General features: G+C 40.1%; 1 protein-coding gene across 4 annotated transcripts in view; it reads right to left on the bottom strand.

The window, feature by feature from the left end:
- The window catches only part of LAMA2 (laminin subunit alpha 2), a 736,088-nt gene that overhangs the window by 511,210 nt on the left and 199,154 nt on the right, over window positions 1-25,724 (bottom strand). For all 4 annotated transcript variants that reach the window (XM_075597283.1, XM_075597284.1, XM_075597285.1 and 1 more), the window contains exon 4: window positions 21,848-22,090. In XM_075597283.1, the coding sequence (XP_075453398.1) occupies window positions 21,848-22,090 (243 nt within the window). The remainder of the gene's footprint in view (window positions 1-21,847; window positions 22,091-25,724) is intronic.

The following is a 25,724-nucleotide window of genomic DNA, read 5'->3' as shown; positions in this document are numbered from 1 at the left end:
ACAAAAAAATCAATCAATTACAAGCAGAATTGGCAGTCCTCTCAACTCGACATAAAAAGAATAAAGACGCAATGACCCTTAAGGAGTTGCTAGACACTAAAACCAGACTGAATATTTTGCTGACCTCTCGTGCTGAAAAGGAGCTGACATGGACGAAGCGAAAATATTTTGAGAAAGCAAACAGGCCAGATACCCTCCTTGCCAACAAACTAAGAGACAAAAACCAAGTCTCCCAAATTCAGACAATTCGAACAAACCAAGGGGATCTGACCTCTGACCCTAAAAAAATAGTCAACGAATTTAAAAAATATTATGAGACCCTATACGATGGGGCGAAGGTGGCTCACACGCCAACCACAAAAGCACGGCTAAAGACGTTCTTGGCTGAGGCACAGCTGCCTACAGTGACCAGAGAGGAGAGGGACGCACTACAGGCAGAATTTACTATTGAGGAACTCCTAGAGGTAATGAAGTCATTGAAAGCAGCCAAAGCCCCAGGCCCAGGTGGCTTTTCCAATCTCTATTATAAAAAATTTCGTAAAATACTAGCTCCTCATTTATTAAAACTCTGTAATTCCTTCTTGGATGGTGCCCCCATCCCGAGCTCGATGCTCCAGGCGTCTATCTCAGTAATCCACAAACAAGGAAAAGACCCAGCGGACTGTAAAAGCTACAGGCCCATCTCGTTAATAAACTCGGATACAAAAATCTTTTCCAAACTGTTAGCTAACGCCTTAACCAGGTGTTGTCCAAGTTGGTCCATCCTGATCAAGTAGGGTTCATATGTGGTCGACAAGCAGCTGATAACACCAGGCGGATTATTGACTTAATTGATCTGGCGCAGAAAAAACGTATCCCGTCTCTGGTGCTTAGTCTAGATGCTGAAAAAGCATTCGACAGAATTGACTGGCCCTACTTGAGGGAGACGCTTGGGGCGTTCGGGCTGGGAAAGAGAATGATAGAGGCAATTCTCGCTCTGTATCAGGGACCGACGGCGAAGGTCAGACACCAGGGCTTCCCCTCGGAAGAATTCCAGATAAAGAGCGGCACCAGACAGGGCTGTCCTCTGTCACCCCTCCTCTTTGCGCTTTGCATTGAGCCCTTAGCGGCACACATACGTCTTAATCCAAGTATAACAGGCATCCAAATCAATGATCAGCCACATAAGGTGGCCCTGTATGCTGATGACGTGATACTCACACTATCACAGCCCCTCACCTCTCTGCCGAACGTTTTCCAATTATTAGGGGAATTTAACATAATATCGGGGTTTAAAATTAACCAGGCAAAATCAGAAGCCCTAAATATCAATTTACCTAAAGTTACTGAGAAATTGATTACGGTAAATTTTGAATTCAAATGGCAAACCTCCTGCATAAAATACCTAGGAATAAATATCACAAAACAATCAGACACCCTCTATAAAGCTAATTACCCCAGATTAATTCGGACACTGAAGGAGGACCTCCGGAAATGGGCAGGGTACAATATATCCTGGATCGGAAGGATCCAATCACTAAAAATGAATCTCCTGCCCAGGATCCTGTACCTATTTCAGACTCTTCCGGTCCCTGTAAGCAGGGAAGAGATCCTTCGGTTACAGTCCGCAATGGTGAAATTTATCTGGGGTAATAAAACCCCCCGCGTCAAAACTAGCACACTAATTCGACCCACTACAAAAGGAGGACTAGCGGTACCTTGCCTGTTGTCGTACTATAGAGCGGCCCAATTAACTCAAATCATCCAGTGGCATACCCACCCTAGTCAGAGGCGTTGGGTAGAACTGGAGACGGCCTGCTGTGCCCCGGTGGCACTGCAGGACCTGATCTGGCTCCCAAATAAGGTCCGCAGGGACTTCACAAACCCGCTCCCCGCGGTTGTCAGCTCTTTGGCGGTATGGGACAAAAGCAAATATAAACACGTCTTGATGAGACAACACTCCCTGATGACCCCAATTTTGGGAAACCCTGATTTCGCTCCGGGCCTGCAGAAGAGAGATTTTATTACATGGACACAGAAGGGCTATACTCGCCTTCGACACCTGGAGGGTAGATTATCTATCAAACCGTTTGAGCAAATTAAGTCTGAAAAATCGATCCCAAATTCAGAATTCTTTAGATACCTCCAGCTAAGAGCTTTCTATGATAAATTTCCCATTCGTGCTAAACGCACCAATTTTGAACAGCTCTGTTCTACTGGAACAGGAACCAAGGGACTCATCTCTACAATGTATAAAGCGGTGGTCTGTCCGACTCCTGACGCTGACGTGACATTAAAATATAGGAACAGATGGGAAAGAGATTTAGGAGACACATTAGAGGACAAAGACTGGGATCAAATCAGCTTGGCGGCAGCTAAGAGCTCGATTTGCACGACATTAAAGGAGAACGCGTATAAGGTCTTAATGAGGTGGTATCTGACTCCAAAACGATTATCAATGTTTGTCAGAGGTTACCCCCCATTGTGCCCTAAACAATGTGGGGAGCCGGCAGACTTGCTACACATGCTGTGGGGCTGCACCAAGGTTCTCCCAATCTGGGAAGAGATCAGAAATTGGCTTCAGAGAATTCTCGACTGCACGATTCCTTTAGACCCCTGGTTGTTTCTGCTGGCCAGAAGCACCCCGGGGCTAAACAGGTCGGAGCACAAATTAATTGCACATTTTGCAACTGCCCTGAGGTGCGAACTCGCAGCATTGTGGAAGCAACCGGATCTACCAAATATCCCAAAAATCAGAAATCGAATTTGGCAGGTTTGCCGGATGGAACAGTTAACGAGTCTGGTTAACGACACCGGCACAAATTTTCTAAAAGTCTGGTCACCATGGCTGGACCTGAACGATCTCCCAGGGGTCAATGCCTCCAACATACTGCTTTAATAGAGGTAAGCGCGTTCTCCTTGGATGAAGTGTAGAGGACAAGGAGACATAGATTCTTATCAAAATAAGAGGATAACCGAGTTGGGTAGAGAAAAGGATAAGCAAGGGTCAAGATACATCAGAAGAGCTCTGAAGCCAATGCAAAGTCTGCAGTCGCGGTGAGATCTTTCGGACCAGATGTCCTCAAAGCCCAAGAAGTCCAGAATTCAGCGAGCACCGTAGCCGCTAGGATGAGCCCAGCTGAATTGAAATCGTTCTGTGGCAACCCCCCCCCCCCACCCTCCCTCCCTCCCCCCTGATGTAGTATGTCGGTATGTCTTGTTGGTCTGTTTGTAACCCCGGTATGTCTTTTGTGAGTTTACTTATAATATGAGTTGTTGTGGGTACTTTTGTATAAGATAATGGGTTGGAAGATAATGTGATTATTGTACCATGCACTCAATAAAAACTTTTTTGGTTGAAAAAAAAAAGCAGTAAAATATGTGAAATATTATTATATATATATATATATATATATATATATATATATATATATATATATATATATATATATATATAAATAATATAATATATATATATATATATAATATATACATACCAGTTAATCAACCCCACACTGATGAGACCCATTAAGGTCGAAACAGCTGTTTGTGGGTGGTTTTCTGGGTATGCACTTTAACCCTGGCTGTGCTCAAAGCTGTGACCATGCTGCAAGCTTAAGCCTATAGGGAACCATGTTAAAAATGGTTTTTGAAGCAAAAAGTGGCACTGTGTGCTCATTTGCATGCCATTTCCCAGAATCCCTTGCTGCAGTGGAAGTGCTGTGTGCTGGGTGATAATGGGGAAAGGCGGGGTTGCAGACCTGCCTAAGACATGCAGATGAGCATACAGTTGTATTTACATTTGCATATTTGCTTTGCTGTGGAGAGTTTTTGTCACTTTTTTTACTCACCATAACTTAACTCAATATTATGGTTGGCCCATCCTTTAGCTTCTTTGCATACCCAGTTAATCAACCCCACACTGATGAGACCCATTAAGGTTGAAACAGCTGTCTGTGAGTGGTTTTCTGGGTATGCACCTTAACCCTGGCTGTGCTCAAAGCTGTGACCATGCAGCAAGCTTAAGCCTATAGGGAACCATGTTAAAAATGGTTTTTGAAGCAAAAAGTGGCACTGTGTGCTCATTTGCATGTCATTTCCCAGAATCCCTTGCTGCAGTGGAAGTGCTGTGTGCTGGGTGATAATGGGGAAAGGCGGGGTTGCAGACCTGCCTAAGAAATGCAGATGAGCATACAGGTGTATTTACATTTATATAGTACCTAGTACCACACGTGTGCTGATTGGGCCAATAGGAGCTCGCCACGATGTTAAATCCACTCGCCCGGGGCGTGCAAATGTATAGGTTTGTCGAACACTGTATATATATATATATATATATATATATATATATATATATATATATATATTTTTTTTTTTTTAAATAAATCAGTTCTGTAGTATTACAAAACAGAGACTGTTTTTTTTTTTTTTTTAATTCAAGCCTTAAGGCCATTTTTTATGAGTTTTAAAGCATTCTTTGATTTCAATAGCAGGTAAAAAATAAATATATCAAATTATGCAGCAGAATGACATATACAACTCAAATTGTTCCATGTTATCTTAGTTTGTTCCCGAAGTGTACCAGGTAATTAGGATTCCATATTTTCTTTTTCTTATGGCACAATCAAACATTACAGCCTATCTAATAGATGCCTGGCTGGTTCAGTAAATTAAAGGCAACAACCAGAGACTGCTCCTTGGGTATTGTTAATGAGTACAGATCTGCTTTAAATGCCATGTTTTAAAATTCTGGTGAAATGTCATGGGCTGCGCTTGTCACACTCTTCCTAACTCATTCCCCATAGAGATTACGGAAATGTCAGCCTAATGAACTGTTTAGCAAATATTGTTGTGTCATTGACAACTATACCCTTCAGTTGAGTTCTTAATGGGACCTCTGTTCAACATTATTACTTTACTTGCTTGTGTCGCCTTCCTGTTCCAGTTGCACATGGGAATGACAAATTACAATACAGTAGATCTCAGTTTTATTTTTGGAGACAGGTAGAAAGAAAGAGAGAGAGAGAGGCTGATTTATAAGGATTGTATACCTAATATATACTCGGATACAAAATTAAGATTTTTAAAAATGGGAATTGACGGCACTGTGCACCCATTGTTTTCGGTAGTAAATTATGCAGGTGTATTAATTTTTTCTGTAAGACTTGCATAATTCCCTAATTAAAAGTACGCCTTGAAGACTACAAGAAAAACAATTTCAACTAATATGTATACTACTACTCTACATTAATGTGTGTGAGAGCATACTGTTTTGGTGCATCAAACAGCGTTCACTGTGATGTTGAAATAAAGGCTTAGAAGATTAAATACCTTAATACCAGCTATATACTGACTTAAGACTCATATTTACTAAGCAGTGCTATTCCACAAGATACCTTGGGTACCGGAAGATGCCTTATGGCCCATTCAAGTCAATAGGTTGTGAGGTGTGTCTTCTTGAGCCATTAGGAATCGAATGGAATTGCACCAATTAGTAAATATGGGGCACCACACTTTCTTACATCACAATCAAGAGGCTATGATTTTAAAGCTGCAGTCCTACAAGAGTATTTTAAAAAAATAATCAGTTCTGTATTATGAGAAAATACTTGTAGCATTTAAAAAAAAACTATAGATGACATTTGTAATTTAATGTAACAAAATGTTTTGCTTCTATAGCAAACATTTACAAAGTCACATCCCCTTCCTCCTCTGAAACGGGCTATGGCACACATCTTTTTGAGCCCTGCCCTCTCTCTAGCAGTGTACCAATTGTATCTAGTGACTGACTGGTCACATGATCTTCCCCACGGAACTTTGATATATTAATATGCAAATGCATTCCACTTGCAAAGGAGTGGGATTAGTGAACCCCCCCCCCCCCCAGCTGAATATTCGCCGATCAATCACAGGAGAACAGATCAATTGGACAGTTAGCTAATTACTTATCATTGTGTTGATTGTATTAATGCATATATTAAAGGGCAATTTTTTTTTTAAAACAGCAGATTGGACAGCTGCTTTAAAACAAAAGAAGGAAGATAAAACGATTACAAATTGTATCCATTTTGTTTCACAGTTTAATAAAGACTCCCACAAGATTAATGGTACAATGAAAACACACTAGCACCTGTTAAAACAGGCTGAGAGTCTCAAAAATGTCCTACCAGATAAACCACGATTGGTGTTTATTAAAGCAAAATATTTGAGAGACAAATTAGCATCTAGTGTTCTCCCAAAACAAGAAAATGAAGAGAACAATATCTGGTTAACAAGTAAAATTAATGTTTTTTTTTAGATGTAACAGCTTGTAAATTCGGACAAAAGAAAACAGACACTTTTCAATCTTTTGTCACAAAAGAATTTTGTAAGATATCAAGTTTTATTTTCTGCAGAAGCGATCACATAGTTTACATTCTGGCGTGCCCATATGGCCTTCAGTATGTGGTCTATGTAGTCCGCCTGTTGAGAGTTCAAATTTCAGAACATACAGCTGAACCCAGTTATAACACGGGGGGGGGGGGGTTAGTGAGGGAAAAGGCAGGCAGCGCCGGCAGCAGTACAGACGAACCCAGAGAGGAGGTGTGTGCGTGCTTTTTTGGGGGGGAGGGGGAGAAGCTGGTGGAAGCCGGTGGTGAGTCTGCGAGAGGAGGGTGTGGGGGGAGGATCTCATGCAACCTTAAGATGCTGGGATGTCAGCTGTCTCTGTCTGAGTCCCCCGCCCTTGAGCCAGTCATCCTCTCTCCTCCCCCCGGCGGAGGTACAGTGACATCCCTGAAGTCAGTGTGATTGTTTCCCCTGTTCTCATTTCCATTCCCTTGTTATGCTTGTTCCTAGTGTGTGGCCCTGCTGTGCTCTCCTCTAGAATATTTACTTTGTGGAACTGTTTATTTTTTCTTTCTTCCCATAGGGATGCCTGGTCTTTCTCTTCCCACCTAGTCCGCCCTACCAACTCGTTTTCTGCATGATTGACATTCCTCGGGCCGCCAGCCTCTTGGTTCTGGTAGAGGGATTGATTTCTGCCTCACTGATTAGTCCCCACTCACAGCTGCCCTGACTCAGTAAACTGCCTTCTATGTATTCCTAACCTGTAGCCCAAACTACATTTCTTAACCTCATTAGTCTGTAGGGCACTGCCTACATTACCTTCAGTTAGATAATACAAGAACTCATGCTGATTCTTCGCTAGCTTATTCAAGTGTGTGTGTGTGCATGTGTGTGTCTCCATGTCTGTCTCCATTAGCAATAAAGCTTTGAAATATTTTTTTTAAATGCAGTTTAGCTTTTTAAAAAAAGGAGCCACGCTCAGACCGCGTTATAAGCCGATCCGCGCTATAAGCCAATCTGCATTATAATAGGTTTGAGCTGTATTTGACAGTGCTACTTCCAATTGACAAAACATATAGAGTAATAGGTATACAGTTTAAATACTTCAATAATAATAATAATATTTACTTGGTTATTTAGTTAAACCCTTTGGCCAAAGCGTCATAAGCCTGCATACCAAACGTCAAGGTGTAACCAAATTAATGCAGGTCCTAACACTAAAATTGTGAACACTTCCTTTTACCTCTGTGTATATATATATATATATATATATGTAGAGGTATCAGTACCGTGTTAGCCGAGCTTCAATAATCAAAAAATAAATAGATGATACCTTTCTGTGGCTAACGAAATGATTTTATTTGTGCGAGCTTTCGAGATACACTGATCTCTTCTTCCGGCGATGTTACTAAGCTTTTGCTTGCTTCATTCATTGTAACATCGCCGGAAGAAGAGATCAGTGTATCTCGAAAGCTCGCACAAATAAAAGCATTTCGTTAGCCACAGAACGGTATCATCTATTTATTTTTTGATTATATATATATATTGTGGTGGGTTTTGGAGTTTGAGCGGGCTGGGAATGTGTGTGTTAATTGAGCTGTATTTGGTACAAAATGTGTCCATTTTTAAAAAGTTCCATGGTTCAGATCTGTCAGGGCTGAACTACATAGGTATCGAACATGTCCAACACAGTTGGAAGGGCAGTAATAGAACTAACCAACTGTCTCAGAGGGAATATTTTTGGATACACCGATTATGTACACTACAACCACATGGACTAAATGGGAATTTGATATCAATGCTGTTTTGCTTTAATCTCGCTTGGAGGTCTATTTCTTGTTTACTGTTTTTTTTATTTTTCCTTTTCGGTGATGGCTTTTTTAATATGCTCCTATGAGAGAAAGGGAAAAAGAAATGCACCTAAGAAAATAATTTTGGTTATTAAAGATTTTGTAATACATTTTTATTATATACATTTTAATTTATATTTTGAGTCTGGAAGAATTAAAATTCATGTATCAGTTCTTCCAAGTTTTCTCTCATTGTATAGAAGTAGAAACAAAAAGAAAGAATATAGTGCAACCATGCATTTATTTTTTTTTAAAAAGTGTCAGATAAAGATAACCAACTCACACATTAGCTGGTTTGAAATAGCATATCAGACCATCAAGGTTTGTGGAAAGATGCCAGAGCTGTTCCTCTGTCAGACGCTAAATCCTCCAGTGCCCAATAGCGGGTGCGTAGAATCCAGAGGACACCACCGTGGGAGGCGGACTGGTATCGGTGTTCGTCTGATATAACCTGGGAACGTCACTGTGGCATTGTCTCTGTAATCCTATGCGCTTCATTCACTTGGAGCTCTCTCAGAGATCATGGAATGTCGAGACTTCACCCTGATTTTAATACTCTCTAAGATCATGATGTCAAAACGCAATTCATTGTATAGATTTATATGGTGGCACATTAACATATCTTTGCCACACATTTACTATAAATAAAAAGTTCAAGAATTAAGAGTGATCTTCAGTAATCAGAACCCCTGATGAAGTTACGTTCATGACGAAATGCATAGGGTTGTCACGGGCGCCATACCAGTTGATGCAGAAGTTGCCATCTTGGAACAGCTACACGAGAAGAGGTATGTATATATGCCTTTATTTATACAGCGCCATTAATGTACATAGCACTATAAATAACACATACTGTAAATGGGAGACGTGCTACAGACATAAAAGTAACATTTAGGAAAGGGAGTCCCTGCTCCGAAGAGCTTACAATCTAATTTGTTGGTAGGAAGAACTTACAGAGACAGTACTTTGTGTTAAATAAATCAACTATATATATACAATTGTGTGAAAAAGAAAGTACACCCTCTTTGATTTCTATGGTTTTACATATCAGGCCATAATAACAATCATCTGTTCCTTAGCAGGTCTTAAAATTAGGTAAAAACAACCTCAGATGAACAACACGTGACATATTACACCGTGTCATGATTTATTTAACAAAAATAAAGCCAAAATGGAGAAGTCATGTGTGAAAAACTAAGTATACCTTATGATTCAATAGCTCGTAGAACCACATTTAGCAGCAATAACTTGAAGTAATCATTTTCTGTATGACCTTATCAGTCACTCACATTGTTGTGGAGGAATTTTGGCCCACTATTCTTTACAACGTTGCTTCAGTTCATTGAGGTTTGTGGGCATTTGTTTATGCAAAGCTCTCTTAAGGTCCTGCCACAGTATTTCAAATCGGGTTGAGGTCTTGACTATGACTGGGCCATTGAAACACCTTGATTCTTTTCTTTTTCAGCCATTCTGTAGATTTGCTGGTGTGCTTGGGATCATTGTCCTGTTGCATGACCCAATTTCGGCCAAGCTTTAGCTGTCGGACCGATGGCCTCCCATTTGACCCTAGAATACTTTGGTATACAGAGGAGTTCATGGTCGACTCAATGACTGCAAGGTTCCTATGTCCTCTGGCTGCAAAACAAGCCCAAATCATCATCCCTCCACCAGCGTGCTTGACAGTTGGTATGAGGTGTTTGTGCTGATATGCTGTGTTTGGTTTTCGCCAAACGTGGCGCAGTGCATTATGGCCATCTCCACTTTGATCTCGTCTGTCCAAAGGACATTATTCCAGAAGTCTTGTGGTTTGTTCAGATGCAACTTTGCAAACCTAAGCCCTGCTGCCATGTTCTTTTTAGAGAGAAGAGGCTTTCTCATGGCAACCCTTCCAAACAAACCATACTTGTTCAGTCTGTGACGATGGGGAGGATTTGGCCCGGGATTAAAGGGGTTACACCCCAATTGGCCACCTTCTACCCTCACCTGGGAAGCAAAGGGTTAACTGGACTGAGGTCCAGTAATGTGTTTTGCCTTGCTTCAATATCCAAATGTATATAAATGTATTGTTTCTGGGCCAGTGTCTGCATCACACACACACACTAGGATCCATCCGGGAGTACAAGGGTTAATAGTTCTTTAATGATTATAGCCCTTTGTGTAATTTTCTCGCCTTTTCAGGCACCATTTTGCAGGGTCCCATAGGCCGCCATTAGGGCTCAATGCATTCTAATGGCGAATCTTGCTGTTTTGGTCTTGTTTCCTGTGAAGACCAGCAGGTGGCGTCCGAGAGGAGGAGCGGCGGTTTCCCATTGTAAGTCAATGGGCCCATTGACTTCAATGGAGATTCCTCGAAGGAGCTTTCCAGGAACGAGTTGGCTGCCGTCCAAACCGTAAAACCGCAAAGCGGATACTTTTTCAATAAGAGAGCTTTGATCACTTAGCAGTCAAGTTCAACGACAAGTGGCGTGGGAATAAACAGTTCTAGAGCACCTAGAAATAAACTTCTTTTTGCCCCTAGTTCCTAGACCTCCCCCCACTCGACCACAACCGGGTCCCCGTATCCTGGACCCCCGATAAGGGTCGAACCGAGAAGAGCGGGTCGCGCCATAGGTTCCAATGGCGGTGGCAGAAACAGCTCCATTGACCGGCTATGGCGGAAAACCCCCATTGACTTCAGCGGCGGCGTCGCCCCATTGAAAGTCTATGGCGGCGGATTCCCATAGCCGCCAATGGTGGCGGTTTGCCATTGAAAGTCTATGGCGGCGGAGCCCGTTGTTTTCAATGGGGATTTAGTGAAAAACCATGATTTAATTTACAGCATAGTTTTTTGTATTAAAATAGGAAACGGTTTAAGGTGTATTTGTGTAACTCCGGTTCCAAAGGTCGTAGCAAGTCGCAAATTGGACCATAGGGTGTCCCAGTTCCGGCATTGAGAACTGGGAAGTTTGGACCCGCTGGACCCAACGGAACCAGATATTTTAATATGTTTGTGTTTTATCTTTAATACTGTGTCCCAAAGCAGGGATAAAACCCAGAGGAAATTCCTTTGCATACCAGGGTAGCATATGGCCAGAGAGGAGACCAAGTGTCTAGGACTTAAGTATTGTTCACAGGATTTTGTCACCCTCACTGTTTATCTGAGGGCGGAGACGGCTCAAACCAGAGCAGTCTATAAGTGTCCCATTTCACACCTCACAACAAAGAGTATCCTGCCAGGAATCCAATTTGGTAGACTAGCTGGCATTCCTGATGCAGATGAGGGGCTACAGAAATGAGACCCAAGAGTTCTAATGCACATGTGCCAACTAGCAGGGGGGCATGTATCAAAATGTGTTCCCATGTTAGTGAGTGGCTAGAGGTAATTGAAAACCAATCACCTGTACTTAATGTTAAGGATAGGGTTACAAAAGGTATATAATCTGTGGTCAACCCTTTATCCTGTGTTCTTCTATACCATCTTGATTGCTGAGAGAAATGCTATGCAATGTCTTCATGCCATAGGTCTTTCATGTCTTTGGTGTCTTGATGATTATGAAGATTGCTGTATGAACTGCCAGTCCAGATGGGACTGGTTCATCATTCCATTTTAAGTAAGTGTCCATATTTTGCCTGTTATTTGTATATCTGTTGTGTTCACCTTTATCAAGGAATAAATTATATTTTATCATATCTAAGTCTCGTCCCAGTTCAACCCAGTTATATAGTATATATATTTGGTGTAAATTACAGCCTGTCATAAAGTCACCGTGACACAGTCTTTTTCTAATTGTACTGTCATGAACTTTAACATTTAACATGCTAACTGAGGCCTGTAGAGTCTGAGATGTAACTCAATATATATTTTCTCTAACTGTGCACGCAATGTCTTGTATATAATGTATACCCTGTTCATTTATGTAACTGTACTTGTAACCATGTATTATTTGTTTTACTCTGTGTCCAGGACATACTTGAAAACGAGAGGTAACTCTCAATGTATTACTTCCTGGTAAAATATTTTATAAATAAATAAATAACTCTTGGGTTTTTTGCAATTTCTCTGAGCAATGCATAGTCTGACCTTGGGGGGAATTTGCTGGGACGTACACTCCCGAGAAGATTGGCAACTGTCTTGAATGTTTTCAACTTTTGAATAATCTTTCTCACTGTAGAATGATGTACTTTAAATTGTTTGGAAATGGCCTTATAACCATTCCCAGATTGATGGGCAGCAACAATTGCCTCTCTAAGATCATTGCTGATGTCTTTCCTTCTTGGCATTGTGTTAACACACACCTGAGTGCTCTAGACTAGCAAACTGCTAAAACCTCGGCTTTTATAGATGTGGTCACACTTGCTGATGATCAATTAATCAAGGGCATTTGATTAGCAGCACATGTCTGCTACTTAGCATCTTAATTCCTATGGAAGCAGTAAGGGTGTACTTAGTTTATCACACATAGCTGCTCCGTTTTGGCTTTATTTTTGTTAAATAAATCATGAAATGGTGTAATATGTCATGTGTTGTTGTTCATCTGAGGTTGTATTACCTATTTTTTAGACCTGCTAAGGAACAGATGATTTTTAATATGTCCTGATATGTAAAACCATAGAATTCAAAGAGGGTGTATTTTCTTTTCACACAACTGTATGTATATATATATATATATATATATATATATATATATATATATATATATATATATATATCTTTTTTTCACACCTAGATCACATTGCAAATGTCTTGAATTGTTCACTTCTAAAAATTGGATTACATTGATATTTTATGGAATACCATGTATGTCATTTAGAATAACGGCTTCATAATTAACAGGTGTGAACTTCCTTAAATGTCAATTTAAATAGGTTAATCGTGCTTAGTAAATCTGGGCCTAAATAAGAAATTCTCTGTTGGTGTTTTCTGGTGTACTTTTGAATCTTCATGATTGTGCTAAAGGTGTCCATCACCTTAAGAAAGGCTGCTGGTGCCTTTATAAATGGCTAAGTAAAAGTAATTGAATCAAATCTAACGTACCCACTCTTCTATCTTCAGTTTGAAAAATACCTTTATACAATGATAAGACACATTATTGTTAATAAAACTGTAAATATGTACAGTCGTGACCTTGGTAAATTGATTCAATTGTTTTTACATCATCTTGTTGCTCTTTTTATCACTTGTAAAGTTAATAAATTAATAAGAATATATCAATAAGTACATTAACCATCATTAAAAAAAAGTGCAATGATATAACTTATTAAATTACACGCACTGTGCCTGAGCGGAAAATGTCTCGAATATTGATGGATCCATTGTCATCATTTGCAAGTAGAAAAGTTTCCAATGTTCTTTAGATTTTGATAATGTTTCTACACTTTTACAAAATGTCTTTTCTGTGCAATCACTCTCTTGATACTGTCACAGCATCATCATTACTAATGCATTAGCAGATTGGGTTTCCCATCTGGTATTAAAGTGTTATTGCTCTGATACAATGCCAGTGTGTCACCACTGTGCTACAGAAATGGAACCGCTGTGATACCACAGGAAATGTTACAGTATGTACTGCTACTGCCTTTAACCATCTTCCAACTCTGTGAAACAACATAACAATAGCTCTGTTGTCTATTATTTTGCAGCATTCTTACTGCATTTATATTTTTAGGGAAAACCAAAAGAAGAATGAATATAGACACGAGTCTGAATAGTCAGCTCTCCTTATTTTTTCAGGCCACTGAGAACATCATATAGGACAAAATCTTGAAAGATTACCAATAATTATTGGCAGACTTTGCTATGGACCCATTTTTTCAAAACAATTCCCTGCCTCAAACACCACTAATGCTTCCACATAAATTTCTGTGACAGCATGTTAATATTATTTTTTATCACTTTCTTAATCCTAAAGAAACTGCCCATCTTATACTTTTAGGTTGTTGTTTGGAAGATAAAATTCTAATGTCTGTATTGGTTTTTAATCATTGGACTTATATACTGAGGCCTTGCGAAGCTGAACTCAATGCAATTGTAAATTGCAATACTATTTAATGTTTCCTAGTAGTTAATTCTATTGAGGTCAGATTCACTCAGCTGTGATAAGAGGGGAATGGCAATAAATGAGGGGTCGTGCCTAGAGATGGGCCATCACATTTTCAATTTTTCACATTTTTGCACAAACGTTTCTACCTCTAAGAAAATCCACAAAAGTGGGAAAGAGAGGGAGACTCTTATTTACTTGAGTCCCAAGTTGCTCATATATACAAATTAGTATATTTCCCAGGTTTCTTCAATGAGGAACTTCAGCCAAAATAAGGCAGATCGGATGTTTCGGCAGATATAGAATAATCTTTATGGCAACATATGGTCTTGTGTGTGAGTGTAGGGGTCCTTTGGTATTGTACAAAAGAGATTAAAAGCTCATGCAGTAAGCCTTCATATCGTCCAAAATTCCAACTTTGATTCAGTAAGCGTCGATGTTTGGGCAATAAATGCCTGAATCGCAAAAAAAACTTTTGAACAAAATCAAATCGCCGACTGAGCGGCGATAAGCCACTTATCGACACTTTTCAGAATGTTCATAAACACGCTTGATTCTAGAAGCCACCAGTAGGTTATCGCTGCCAATCGCCACCTATCGCGACCCTAGAATGGCGATTTTCTCCCAAAATCCAAATGCCAGAAAAAGTTGACAAGTTGGTGGGTAGAAGCGTCGATAAGGCAGCGATACTGCACTTAGAAAAATGTTGGCCTTTTTCCTGCCTCGGATTGATGCCGGGCATGCAGGAAAAATGCATTTACAGCCACTTCATTACATTAGCGGCTAACCGGTAAGGCAATGAAGGGGTTAACCACCCGTGCCAGGCTTTTTGTGGGTAGCGGGGGTGGGTGAAAGGGGTATTTGGCTCTTAGTTGGTGTTTAGGCTTTGCGGGGGGTTGCGGGTGGACTTAACCCCTTCATTACCTTAGCGGTTAATACCCAACAGCCCCAAAACCCACCCCCTAAGCCACAATAAACATAGCAATATTTAATAAACATCAATACACCCCCTTGCCCCCCATAATGTAAAACCATTATTTATTTTTTAACACACAGGCTTAATACCCCAGGCCTACGGTAGTCCCCGGTGGGCCTGATGGGTGTCCGCAGGCCTCACAGTGCACCAGAGGGAGGTGCCTACAGGTGTCTGGGGGTCTCCGGGTGGTCCCCTCTAGGCGTCGTGGGCCTCCAGGTCGTCCCAGTGTGTCACCGTTGGCCACAATGGGGTCCACGGGTGGGTCTGCGGGTGTCTGGGGGTCCCTGGGTCATCCCCACAGGTGTCCGAGGGCCCGAGTGGTTCCCACAGGGGTCTGGCGGCCCTCAGTGGTACCCGTGGGCGTCGGGGGTCCTCAGGTGGTCTCCATTGGTCCCTGCAGATCTAAGGTACCAACTCTGTATGTCAACAAATAAAACATGGCCTACATTTCAACCAATCCCCCACCCCCACCAAACACATACAGTACAGTAATGGGCAAAATAACAATTATCCAGATATGGATAATAGATTATTTGCCCATTATTAAACACAACATTAATCAGCATAAATAAAGTAAATAAATACAGTTCTACTTACCACAGCAATATGATGGATGTCCTCATCACGATACTGCAGGTCCCTGTCCTCCGTTGCCAGAAAGCATACATACATAATAAATACAATCTAATGGCCCCTAACCCCTTAGCGGTTAATAACCGCTATAGTCATTAAGGGGTTTACCCACCCTGCCCCGCTACCCACCTGGGAGGCCTAAGCACCCACCCCAGACCCACTATACTCACCCTGTACCCATTGAGTAGTATAGTGGTACATCAAACCCATATAATAATATGGGCATGATAAGCCACTATAGCACTCAATGGGCACCCTAATCAAAATAAAAACAATAGCCAGCTAATGCAATTAATACAAACAATAACCAGATCAATCATTAAGTAATTAAACCAGTAACCAATCAAAACAATTAATTAATATAACAGCAATTAATTAATTGTACAAGTAACCAAACCAATTAATTAATACAACAGAATTAATTAATTGAGCAGCAAAATACCAAACAATTACATCCACATAATAAACTGACATCGCAAAAATCAACATCAATACAAAGAAAGAAATGCTCCAAAAATATTGTCCTAATAATGTATTGATCTCTACCCTAAAGTGGTACAGATGAATACATTATCAGTCAATGTGCCAAAAAAAAATAATACACATCCAATGTCAAAACCTGTAAAAAAATACATTTACAAACATGCAATATTTTACTTACCATTAGAAGCGCTGGCCCTCCGACTCCTGGGAAAACAGGAAGCTCATGTACTGTAGAGGCCTCAAACAGCATCCGATGCCATCCGCCATGAAGACCCGGATCAGGTACCCAAATCTTCTTCTATGGTATATCAGATCATGGAAAACAATTCCCCAGTCTGGTTGTTGTACAGCATGTGACTCCCTTTGGATGATGTCACATGCTTCACCTAAAATGACTCTGTCACATGGTGTACTACAACTAATCAGATTGGAGAATTGGTTCCCACAATCTGATTGGCTGAAATATCATGGGACGCCGACCATCTTGGATTTAGTGACGTCATCTTAAAGAGAAATGAAGCACAGCCATTCTGATTGGCTGGCATCATTCCTTTTAAATGACGTAATTTAAAAAAAATAGTTTTAATTTAAAACCTCCATTTTGCCACGCCTCTCTGCAGCCTTCCACGTGCTCTCCTCTCTGCAGCGTCTTTTTTTTTTTAAACATTCAATTAAATGCTTTATTGACTAACGGACACACACAAATTGATCATTAGTACATTTTCTATAAGACACATGCAGGGATTGAACTCAGGACTTCCACTGTTACTAACAAGACATACACACAGCTTATGGTGTAGAGGTAAGAGTTAAGGCATTTCTATTACAATCTATTTTTTGGAATATTCCAGTGTTTTTTCAGTTTATTCTCAAGAGTGCTGGGGACATTACCTTTGTTGCCTTATAGATTTGGGAGGGTTAAGGATCCCTCCTATTGTTCCTGTGCACCTGTCATTTTATAACTCTATATTCTACTTAGGAGTGCTCTCTGTAACACCGTACTTTTTGAGTGCATAATGATGTTAACCATCAGTAAAGTCTCAGGTCTTTATATTTGAAGTCACTTCTTATCTTGCATTAAACGGGCAATGGATGGAAGGGAAGTAAACATAATTATGCCCCTTTACAAAGCATTAGTAAGACCACACCTTGAATATGGAGTACAATTTTGGGCACCACTCCGTAGAAAAGACATTATGGAACTAGAGAGAGTGCAGAGAAGAGCCACCAAATTAATAAAGGGGATGGACAATCTAATTTATGTGGATTAGATGTGTTTACATTACAAAATAGATGTCTAAGAGAGGATATAACTATATATAAATATATTCAGGGTCAATACAATGAGCTTTCAAAAGAACTACTGATCCCAAGGGCAGTACACTGGGTCATTCCATAAATGTGTAAGGAAGGAGATTTCACTATCAACAAAGGAAAGGGTTCTTTACAATAAGGGCAGTTGCATGTGGAACTCATTATCCATGGAGACTGTGATGGCAGATACAATAGATATCTTAAAAAAAAGGTTTGACATATTTTTCAAAAAGAAAGGTATACGGGGATACCAAATAAGTAAACATGGGAAGTATGTTGATCCAGCTGAGAAATCTGATTGCCATTATTTGGAGTCAGGATATAATTTGTTGTCCCCCCTTGTAAGACATCATTGGATGATGTTTCACTTGGGTTTTTGTTTGCCTTCATCTGGATTAAAATACCGAAATACATATATATGATAAGTATCTCTCATCTAAATTTAACATATGCTGGTCTTGATGGACATATGTATTTTTCACCCTCATCTACCAGGGTAACTATGTAATTTATCAGGACCATGTAAAATCTTTAAAAAGAGAGAGAGAGAAGAATTACCTGTGAACAAACCTGGACACACTTGAGATACCTGGGAAATATGCTAATTTAAAATAATTTGAATATAGTTTGCATATCCAAATTAGCATATTTTCCAGGAATCTCTCAGTGATTTCGGGGTTTGTTCACCGGTATCTCTCTCTCGCTCTGATATTGCTGCAATAACATCTCCTGCTACATCTGTATATGATGTGGTTTGTGTGAATGAAGAATTTCTATTTCAGGTTATTGTATGTATTGTATGTATTGTATGTATTGTATGTATTGTATGTATGTACTGTCCCGGCCAGCTTTATTCTAAAGCTTGCCGGGTGTATCGCGGGCTGACAGCGGAGCTTTTCTCCGTTTAAAACGGAGTTTCCCGCGCGGCGGCTGCTTCAATAGATAAGCGCTAATGGCGCTTACTATTGAAAGTGCCCGAGGCGCGGGAAAACCGGCTGAAGAGGTCCGAAGACAGCCGCACGCTGCCCGCAGCTGTTGTTAAACTGCGGCGGCAGCCGCATTAGTTTTAAACCGGCCACCACTGTATATCTTTTTATTTATTTATTGATGGAAATTTTACGTCGGTCTAGGACATTTGGTCACAGCTGTTCTGCTGTGATCAAATCTCTACTGTCGTTTAGCACCCACTTACCTCGCCGCTGGGACATCTCTCCACTTTGCTACTATGGTAAGTCCCTTACACTCACCATTACCCTAAAACCCCTAATACTAATGCTTCTGTGCCCCTTTCCTAAAAACTATAACCCCTTACTTGTAAAACCTCTTACCCTAATCCCCTACCTTAAAAACTTAACCCCATACCCTAAACCCCTACCTTAAAAACCTAACCCCTTACCCTAAAACCCCTACTCTTCACCACCTACCGTAACCGCTAAATTAACCCTTAAATGAACTTATTCTGGTGACGCGGCAGCTAGCCTAGTGTCCCTCTGCGGCCTAACACCAGACCTGGTCATGTGAGAAGGCCGCGACCATGTGTCCCATTCCGAGGTCCTATGCCATGGGTCTCCAAACTCAGTCCTCAAGGAACGCACACAGGCCGGCTTTTATGGATATCCCTGTTTCAGCATAGGTGGCTCAATCAGTGGCGCAGTGATTGAGCCACCTGTGCTAAAACAGGGATATCCATAAAAGCCAGCCTGTGTGCGGCTCTTGAGGACTGAGTTTGGAGACACCTGTCCTATGCAAACGTGTTTAATGAATTGTCTCGGCAGCAGCACAAAGAAGACACACAAATCTCCAGTTTTGCATTTGCAATGCGACTTGTACTTTCCTAAAACACTCCCTTTGCGAGGCTGGCTTTATTGCGACATTTCTGCTCGTTACTGTTGCTAAATGTAAAATCATACAGCTATTTATCAAAATAAATATTTTTTGTGAACATTGGTACCTATTTTACAATCATATAACAATAAAAACACTTCTAAGGGTTATTTTCCCTCCTACACTTGTACTGAGACCAAACATTTGCTGCTATTATAAAGGGTAATGACACAGAAAGTAGGAAATAGATCCATGTAAATCTACAAAATGTGCAAAACAAATATGGGGAGATATTACCGTATCTATTTGTACTTGTAGAAAACTTTACATTGTTGCAGTATATGGCAATATCAGTATTTGGTCCTGACTCATAATTTATAAATGGTTTGCTGATGACTAGTACAAGCTGTGCATAATATGATGAATTTATCTGTTTAATATAACATCATATAATATGATTTATAGAAATAAAAACAAGTTAGGAGCAAAAGCAGGGCATTTTCACCTTTCCACAATTTGACCTCCCCCGCCCCCACCCATTCCCCACCTGCCCTGGCTTGCTCCATGGGGAGTGTCAGTAGGAGGTGTTGGGGAGAAGTTACATGGGGCACAAATTATAATAAGATGCACCACAGTCTGCTCCTCTCTGCACCACTCATTTTTGCCTTTTAAATGCCCCTCCAAATTTCCATATCTGAAGTGTCATAAGGCTAAACTTCTGCATCAGATGTAAAGAACTATTCTTGCATATGCAGCAGCTAAGCTCCAAAATACAGACAGGGAAAATAAGGCTACGTATGACAAGAATCCTCACAAGCATCACTACATATAAGGTAGCCATAATTGTGTCATTATCCAGATTTCATTTAATCTGAATCCCATTCCTAAAAGCCATTATTCAGCTAATTGAAATACATTCTATATTAATAGATATATTCTCATGTTACTGTCATGCACACAGTTGTGTTATAGCCTTTACCTTCCGCAATGAAAATCTATTTACCTGTGGTGACAAATACAGTCCGCAACCTCTGTTCATGCATCACCTCTCAGAATAGATGATTTGAGCACGAGGTGATAGATGATGAGTTTTGCTACTCACCCCTCAAGCAATGCACCATGCCATTGTATGTTTATCTTACCAAGAGGACTGCAGTACATATAAGAATGACTTATATGCGAAATACTGACTAATGTCCAACATGTAGCTTAGGGTTCCTAGAGAGACATTTTCAAGCTATCACACTTGTGTTAGCAATTAGTTTCACTGACATTTTAAGTAATTGGTCCATTTAAAGATTTCCCAGGTGCCATGATAACTGTTATCAGCGACGTATTAGACTGCAACATGATTGATGCTCAAACAATTCAGCAGATGCTGATCTGCAAAGCAAAAAATGTACAGCTCTTCGTCAAGTTAAAAAATACAATACAATGAAGCATACCGACAATAAAACTAAGACACTATGTTACCTTCAACACTTTCATTAGTGTCTGAATGAAGGATCCTTTTTTTTTTCAGTTAAAATTTAAATAAAAATTTGGAATAGACTTCAGAAAATACATACTGGTTAAAAAATTAAAAAAAAGGTTGGACATCTCTTTAGAAAGAAAATGTATACAGGGTAATACCAAATAAGTAAACATGGGAAGGATGTTGATTCAGGGAGTAATCCGATTGCCAATATTTGGCATCAGGAAGAAATTTATTTTTCCCCTTATGAGATATCATTGGATGATATTTCACTGGGGTTTTTTGTTTGCCTTCCTCTGGATCAATATACTGTAAGTATGGATATGATATAAAATGTCAGTTGTCTAAATTTAGCATAGGTTGCACTTGATGAATGTATGCTTTTCTTTATCCTCATCTACTATGTAACATAAATAATATCAAACTTTGACATGTATTTTGTATGATACACTGGGGACTATTTTACATTAAGGAATTAAAAGGATTCTTATATATCTATATATACAGTACACACTCGCGCACACCCACACACACACATACACACACACACATACACACACACAATCATTACTATGTTAGATGTACGACACTTCAACATTTCAGACTTACTAAAATAGAATAAAAATGCAAAATATTGTGTTACCAGGGCAGGGATGCCAGGAATCATTAGTTATGTTAAATAAAATATAATGAAAACTATTTCTAGTCTAAAACTTAGTGTGCCAGCCTTTCCGTCACATTTGTTTCTTTTTCTGTCTTCTCTGTGTAGAAACATTATTCTGTGGAAATGTAAATGTGTTCCCCTACTCAGCCCGTTCTCTCCCCCACTCTGTCAGTGCACAGGCAATCAGGAAGCACTGCCAGCTTAAAGCGTGCCGCTGTCAGAAAAAGAAAAACTGTCATGTAGATGAAAGTTAACTCAGCTGCTGGCACTGTCAAGTCTTTGCAATTGCTTCATCGCACAATTTACCTCTCCATTCTCGAGTGGCTGAATCTTGGAATAATAAGAAGTGCATATGACTTCATCATCCTTGGTGTAGGAGGGTGGACCAACACGTGGGATTATATTATATCGGGTCAAACATTCACTGTCGGTGAGGGCGTAGTATTGCCACGGCTTGAAAGACTCGCCGTCCAATGACCGTTCCAAAATCCAGTTTCCAGGGCGTGGACAGTTTGCTGCTTTAATGATAATATAAGCAATCTGAAACACCTGTAAAAAGAAAAGAAAATCTAAGTATAACATAGTTAAGTCCTTGCATGTGTAAATAGTAGAAAAGACATTGACTTCTTATCATTACCCGTATCACATTACTGTAACTATTCTTAGCATAGTTTTGTTTGTACATTATTTTCTTATCTTTAGACACGTTTTCCTATGGTAAATAGACTTTGGGCCAGTTATTCTGTAGTATTACTTATACAGGACACCACAGGATGTTACTGTAGCTATAGTTTTTGCAAGAACGTTGACGGTAATCTAATTGAACTACTTTATTGTACAGAGCTATTAACTGCGGGATAGAGTAAAACATTTGGGGTTTATTGAAACAAGTCCTGTACTGACGTTGTGCTTTTTCATTAGCTGCCATATAAAAGAGATGATGAAGGCCATCAAAGCACTGTGTCCATTTACAGTAAGTGTGTCGTTTTTGCTGTCTGCTGAATCTTGGAGTTATCGCTATTCACCCTCTGTTAATAGTATTGTGGGAATCAAAATGGCCACTTGCAGCCTCATTACTGCGCCACTCATATGCCAGAAGGCGCCTAATAGTAAAAACCAGTGTAGTTTGATTTCATTAAATAACTGCTGTTTAACACTAATTAACATGAAGAAATATCCAGGCCTACCAGTGGTCTTAATGAAGAAAAAGGTCCAAGGTTGAACTGAAATGTCAATCCTGTTCCAATAGCCATCCTTTTAATTCACTAAGACCACTGGAGTGCCTGAATATTTCTCCGGTTGCTATATATAAGTTTCCCTCCTGGTTTCCTTATCTTATGTGCACCCGTGGCAGGACTGTAGTACCGTGAGTACGCATAACCTGGCTCACTCATTAACATGAAACATCCCAGAAATAAATGAAGAAATTGTGAGATTATTTTCGGAAACATGCCAGTTCCTAAACAGTGTAAAAGGGTTTTGGCTGCACACCACAATATAATGAATACATACAGTTTACCAGTGCTGCTGGTTCAAGGAAGTACCTGCCAGGCAAATTCCAATGTACACTGAGGAAAAAAGAGAGATCCAGCGCTCCACGGATTTCAAGATAAATGAAGTGTGGCACAATAAATTCATTTATCTTGAAATCCGTGGAGCGCTGGATCTCTCTTATTTCCTCAGTTCCTAAACAGCACAGATAACTTTATAGCAAGGATTTTCAAACTCTATGTACAGTAGGTTACCATTAGCGACATGCAAAAGTTCACAAGCCAGGAAATATGTGTCTACATTCACAGTGAGAAATGTAGCAAACTTCAGAAAGTTTTGTAATGAACATTAAAAGTCAATGTGCCAATTTGCGTAATGCTTTATACACTGCCATGTAACCTAAATTCTAGAAAAATGTGCAAAACTCAGGAAGATTCATGAGAATTTTGTTGGAAAAATTGTCCAAAACGTTTCAGTGAGGTCAGTTTTCATGTAAAGTTCACAAAATAAAAGAAACATTTAATTAAAAAAAAAAAAACAAGAAAATGTTGCAGAGGCTTTCATACATCTCTAGCTACCGTATACATCGTTGGGAGCTTAAGATCCATCAAGGGTAAGGCAGAGCTTATACAATATACGCAGGCGTGCGTGTCCGTGTGCGCAACCGTGCACCCTTTTGCAGCCCCAGAGACCTATGTACTTTGCTGCAGGAGATTGGGGAGGCGATGCAGGGGCGTGGCAAACACGTCATCGATGCGTCACAAAGCTGGCTCACCCTCATTGGCTGAACCAGCTCACATGCCGCTGACGTCACATGACTGCAGCCTGAAAAGACAAATTTACTTGTCTCACCAAACTGCAGCAGCATCGACGCGCTACATCGCCGCCAGTACTATGCTACCTTCAACAGACAAGCATAGAAGAGTCCCGGACGTGCGCGCGCACGCAGCGACGCTGCCACCATGAGCGCAGCCTGAGAAAAACTGTGCCCTTAGTCTAACTAACAAAAGACAACAAACGTGTAGTGGGCACGGGTACAATAAGATATCACAGAAACGTACATGTTTGCTGAGGGCTCAAATAACATATGTCCCTTCGCCAAGTAGTGCTAAGATTTCATTTTAAATTTACAGATGCTCTATTGTGCGATTTGCAATTGAATTCAATGGAGCCGCATGTTGTAAAATCACAGGATTTTACTAAGTAATTCTGCCATTTAGTACATTCTTATGAGTTAAAAGAGGCAATAACATATGCTACATCTATACAGTGCAACCAGGAACCCCTATATACAAAATATACAATATTATAGTAATATAGAACTCCGCTGAGGTCAGCGGCTCATTCTCTGATTCCCCCCTCTGCTTCATTCTGAATTGATTTACATTTTAAGTGTGTATTTTTTTAATACATATACAGTATTTTGCAGGTATTGTACAGCTTAAGAAGATTATTTCATTTGTTTTGCTCTTCACAAGACTATTACACTGAAATTACGGGATATGGAAAATCCTAAAAACCTCTTCCTTACAGGATATAAAAAAAGTCAAATTTGGCACGGAAATATCTCTATGGATAAAATGATACAGTGGAACTTTTTGCTGTACAATTGACGCGTAGAGAGGCATTTTGGAAAAAGTAATTATCCCTCTTTTTTTGCTCCATCTCCATTAGTGGCCCTTATTCTGTAAGGATAGTGCAGATGGCGTGCTATCGCATGAAAAGTCTCATTGACTTTAATGGGTCTTTTCATGCAATAGCACATCATCAGGGCTATCACACCTTGCAGAATAAGAGCCAGTGTGTGATCTTGGAGAGTGGTTATATAGGAGTCACTAGATACACATATTAAAAAATATATATATATATATATATATATAGAAGAAAGAAAAAAGGCGCAATCCTGTATAGCAATAAAAAACAGGAAAATGTATTAATTAACCAAGGAAGGCTAGGTGACTGAACAGATTAAAACAAACACAATGATGCCAATAGACACAATAAACACACTATATGACGATAAAAAAAAGAGTACTCTTGAAAAAAAATAAGAAGGGAAATCTGACCAAAAAATGTCCAATACAGTAGCTCAAATGTATTAGGCAATGAGATGTGGGAGGAATTGTCACTCGATAGGTAGCAAATGACTGGAGCAACAAATGGGGAGAAGTATTTGACCCGTCAGATGATAGATTGCGGATGCAAACGTGGAAAAACCAGGCTGAAATTGACCTCTATAGATGGAGATGGGGGGGTAAGCAAATAGCATAGGCAAGGGATTAAGGAATGGTCTCACCAAAGGATGTAACCGCGATGACCACAGGGGTCTCCGCGTCCTCCGTCAGCACACCAACGAGGGGGAGTGTTTTGTGATACAATATTATCCAGTTTTAGTTATTATATGCAACTTCACCTTCTGGACTATATATTTTTTGCTATTCATTACCAAAAGCCGCCATACACAGTGTTTTCCTTGCGGATACGTCGCAGTCTATCTGGAGGAGCCCAGTGACGTCACCAAACCTCGCGAGATTGCTACCAGAGGCTTACTATTGTGACGAAGGGCTTGGATTAGAGAGACACCTCCTGCCTGCTCTAGTACACAGAGTGAAAATTGCAGTGCTGCTGGTTTCTTTCCACACTAGACGGTTGTATTGGAGCTGCTGACATCCTGTTTCCTGGCTGGCGATTG

The sequence above is a fragment of the Ascaphus truei genome, chromosome 4 (genome assembly GCF_040206685.1).
Source record: "Ascaphus truei isolate aAscTru1 chromosome 4, aAscTru1.hap1, whole genome shotgun sequence".
In the NCBI taxonomy this organism is placed as follows: domain Eukaryota; kingdom Metazoa; phylum Chordata; class Amphibia; order Anura; family Ascaphidae; genus Ascaphus; species Ascaphus truei.
The sequence above is the reverse complement of the archived record's forward strand: the minus strand, read 5'-3'. Positions and strand labels throughout refer to the sequence as shown.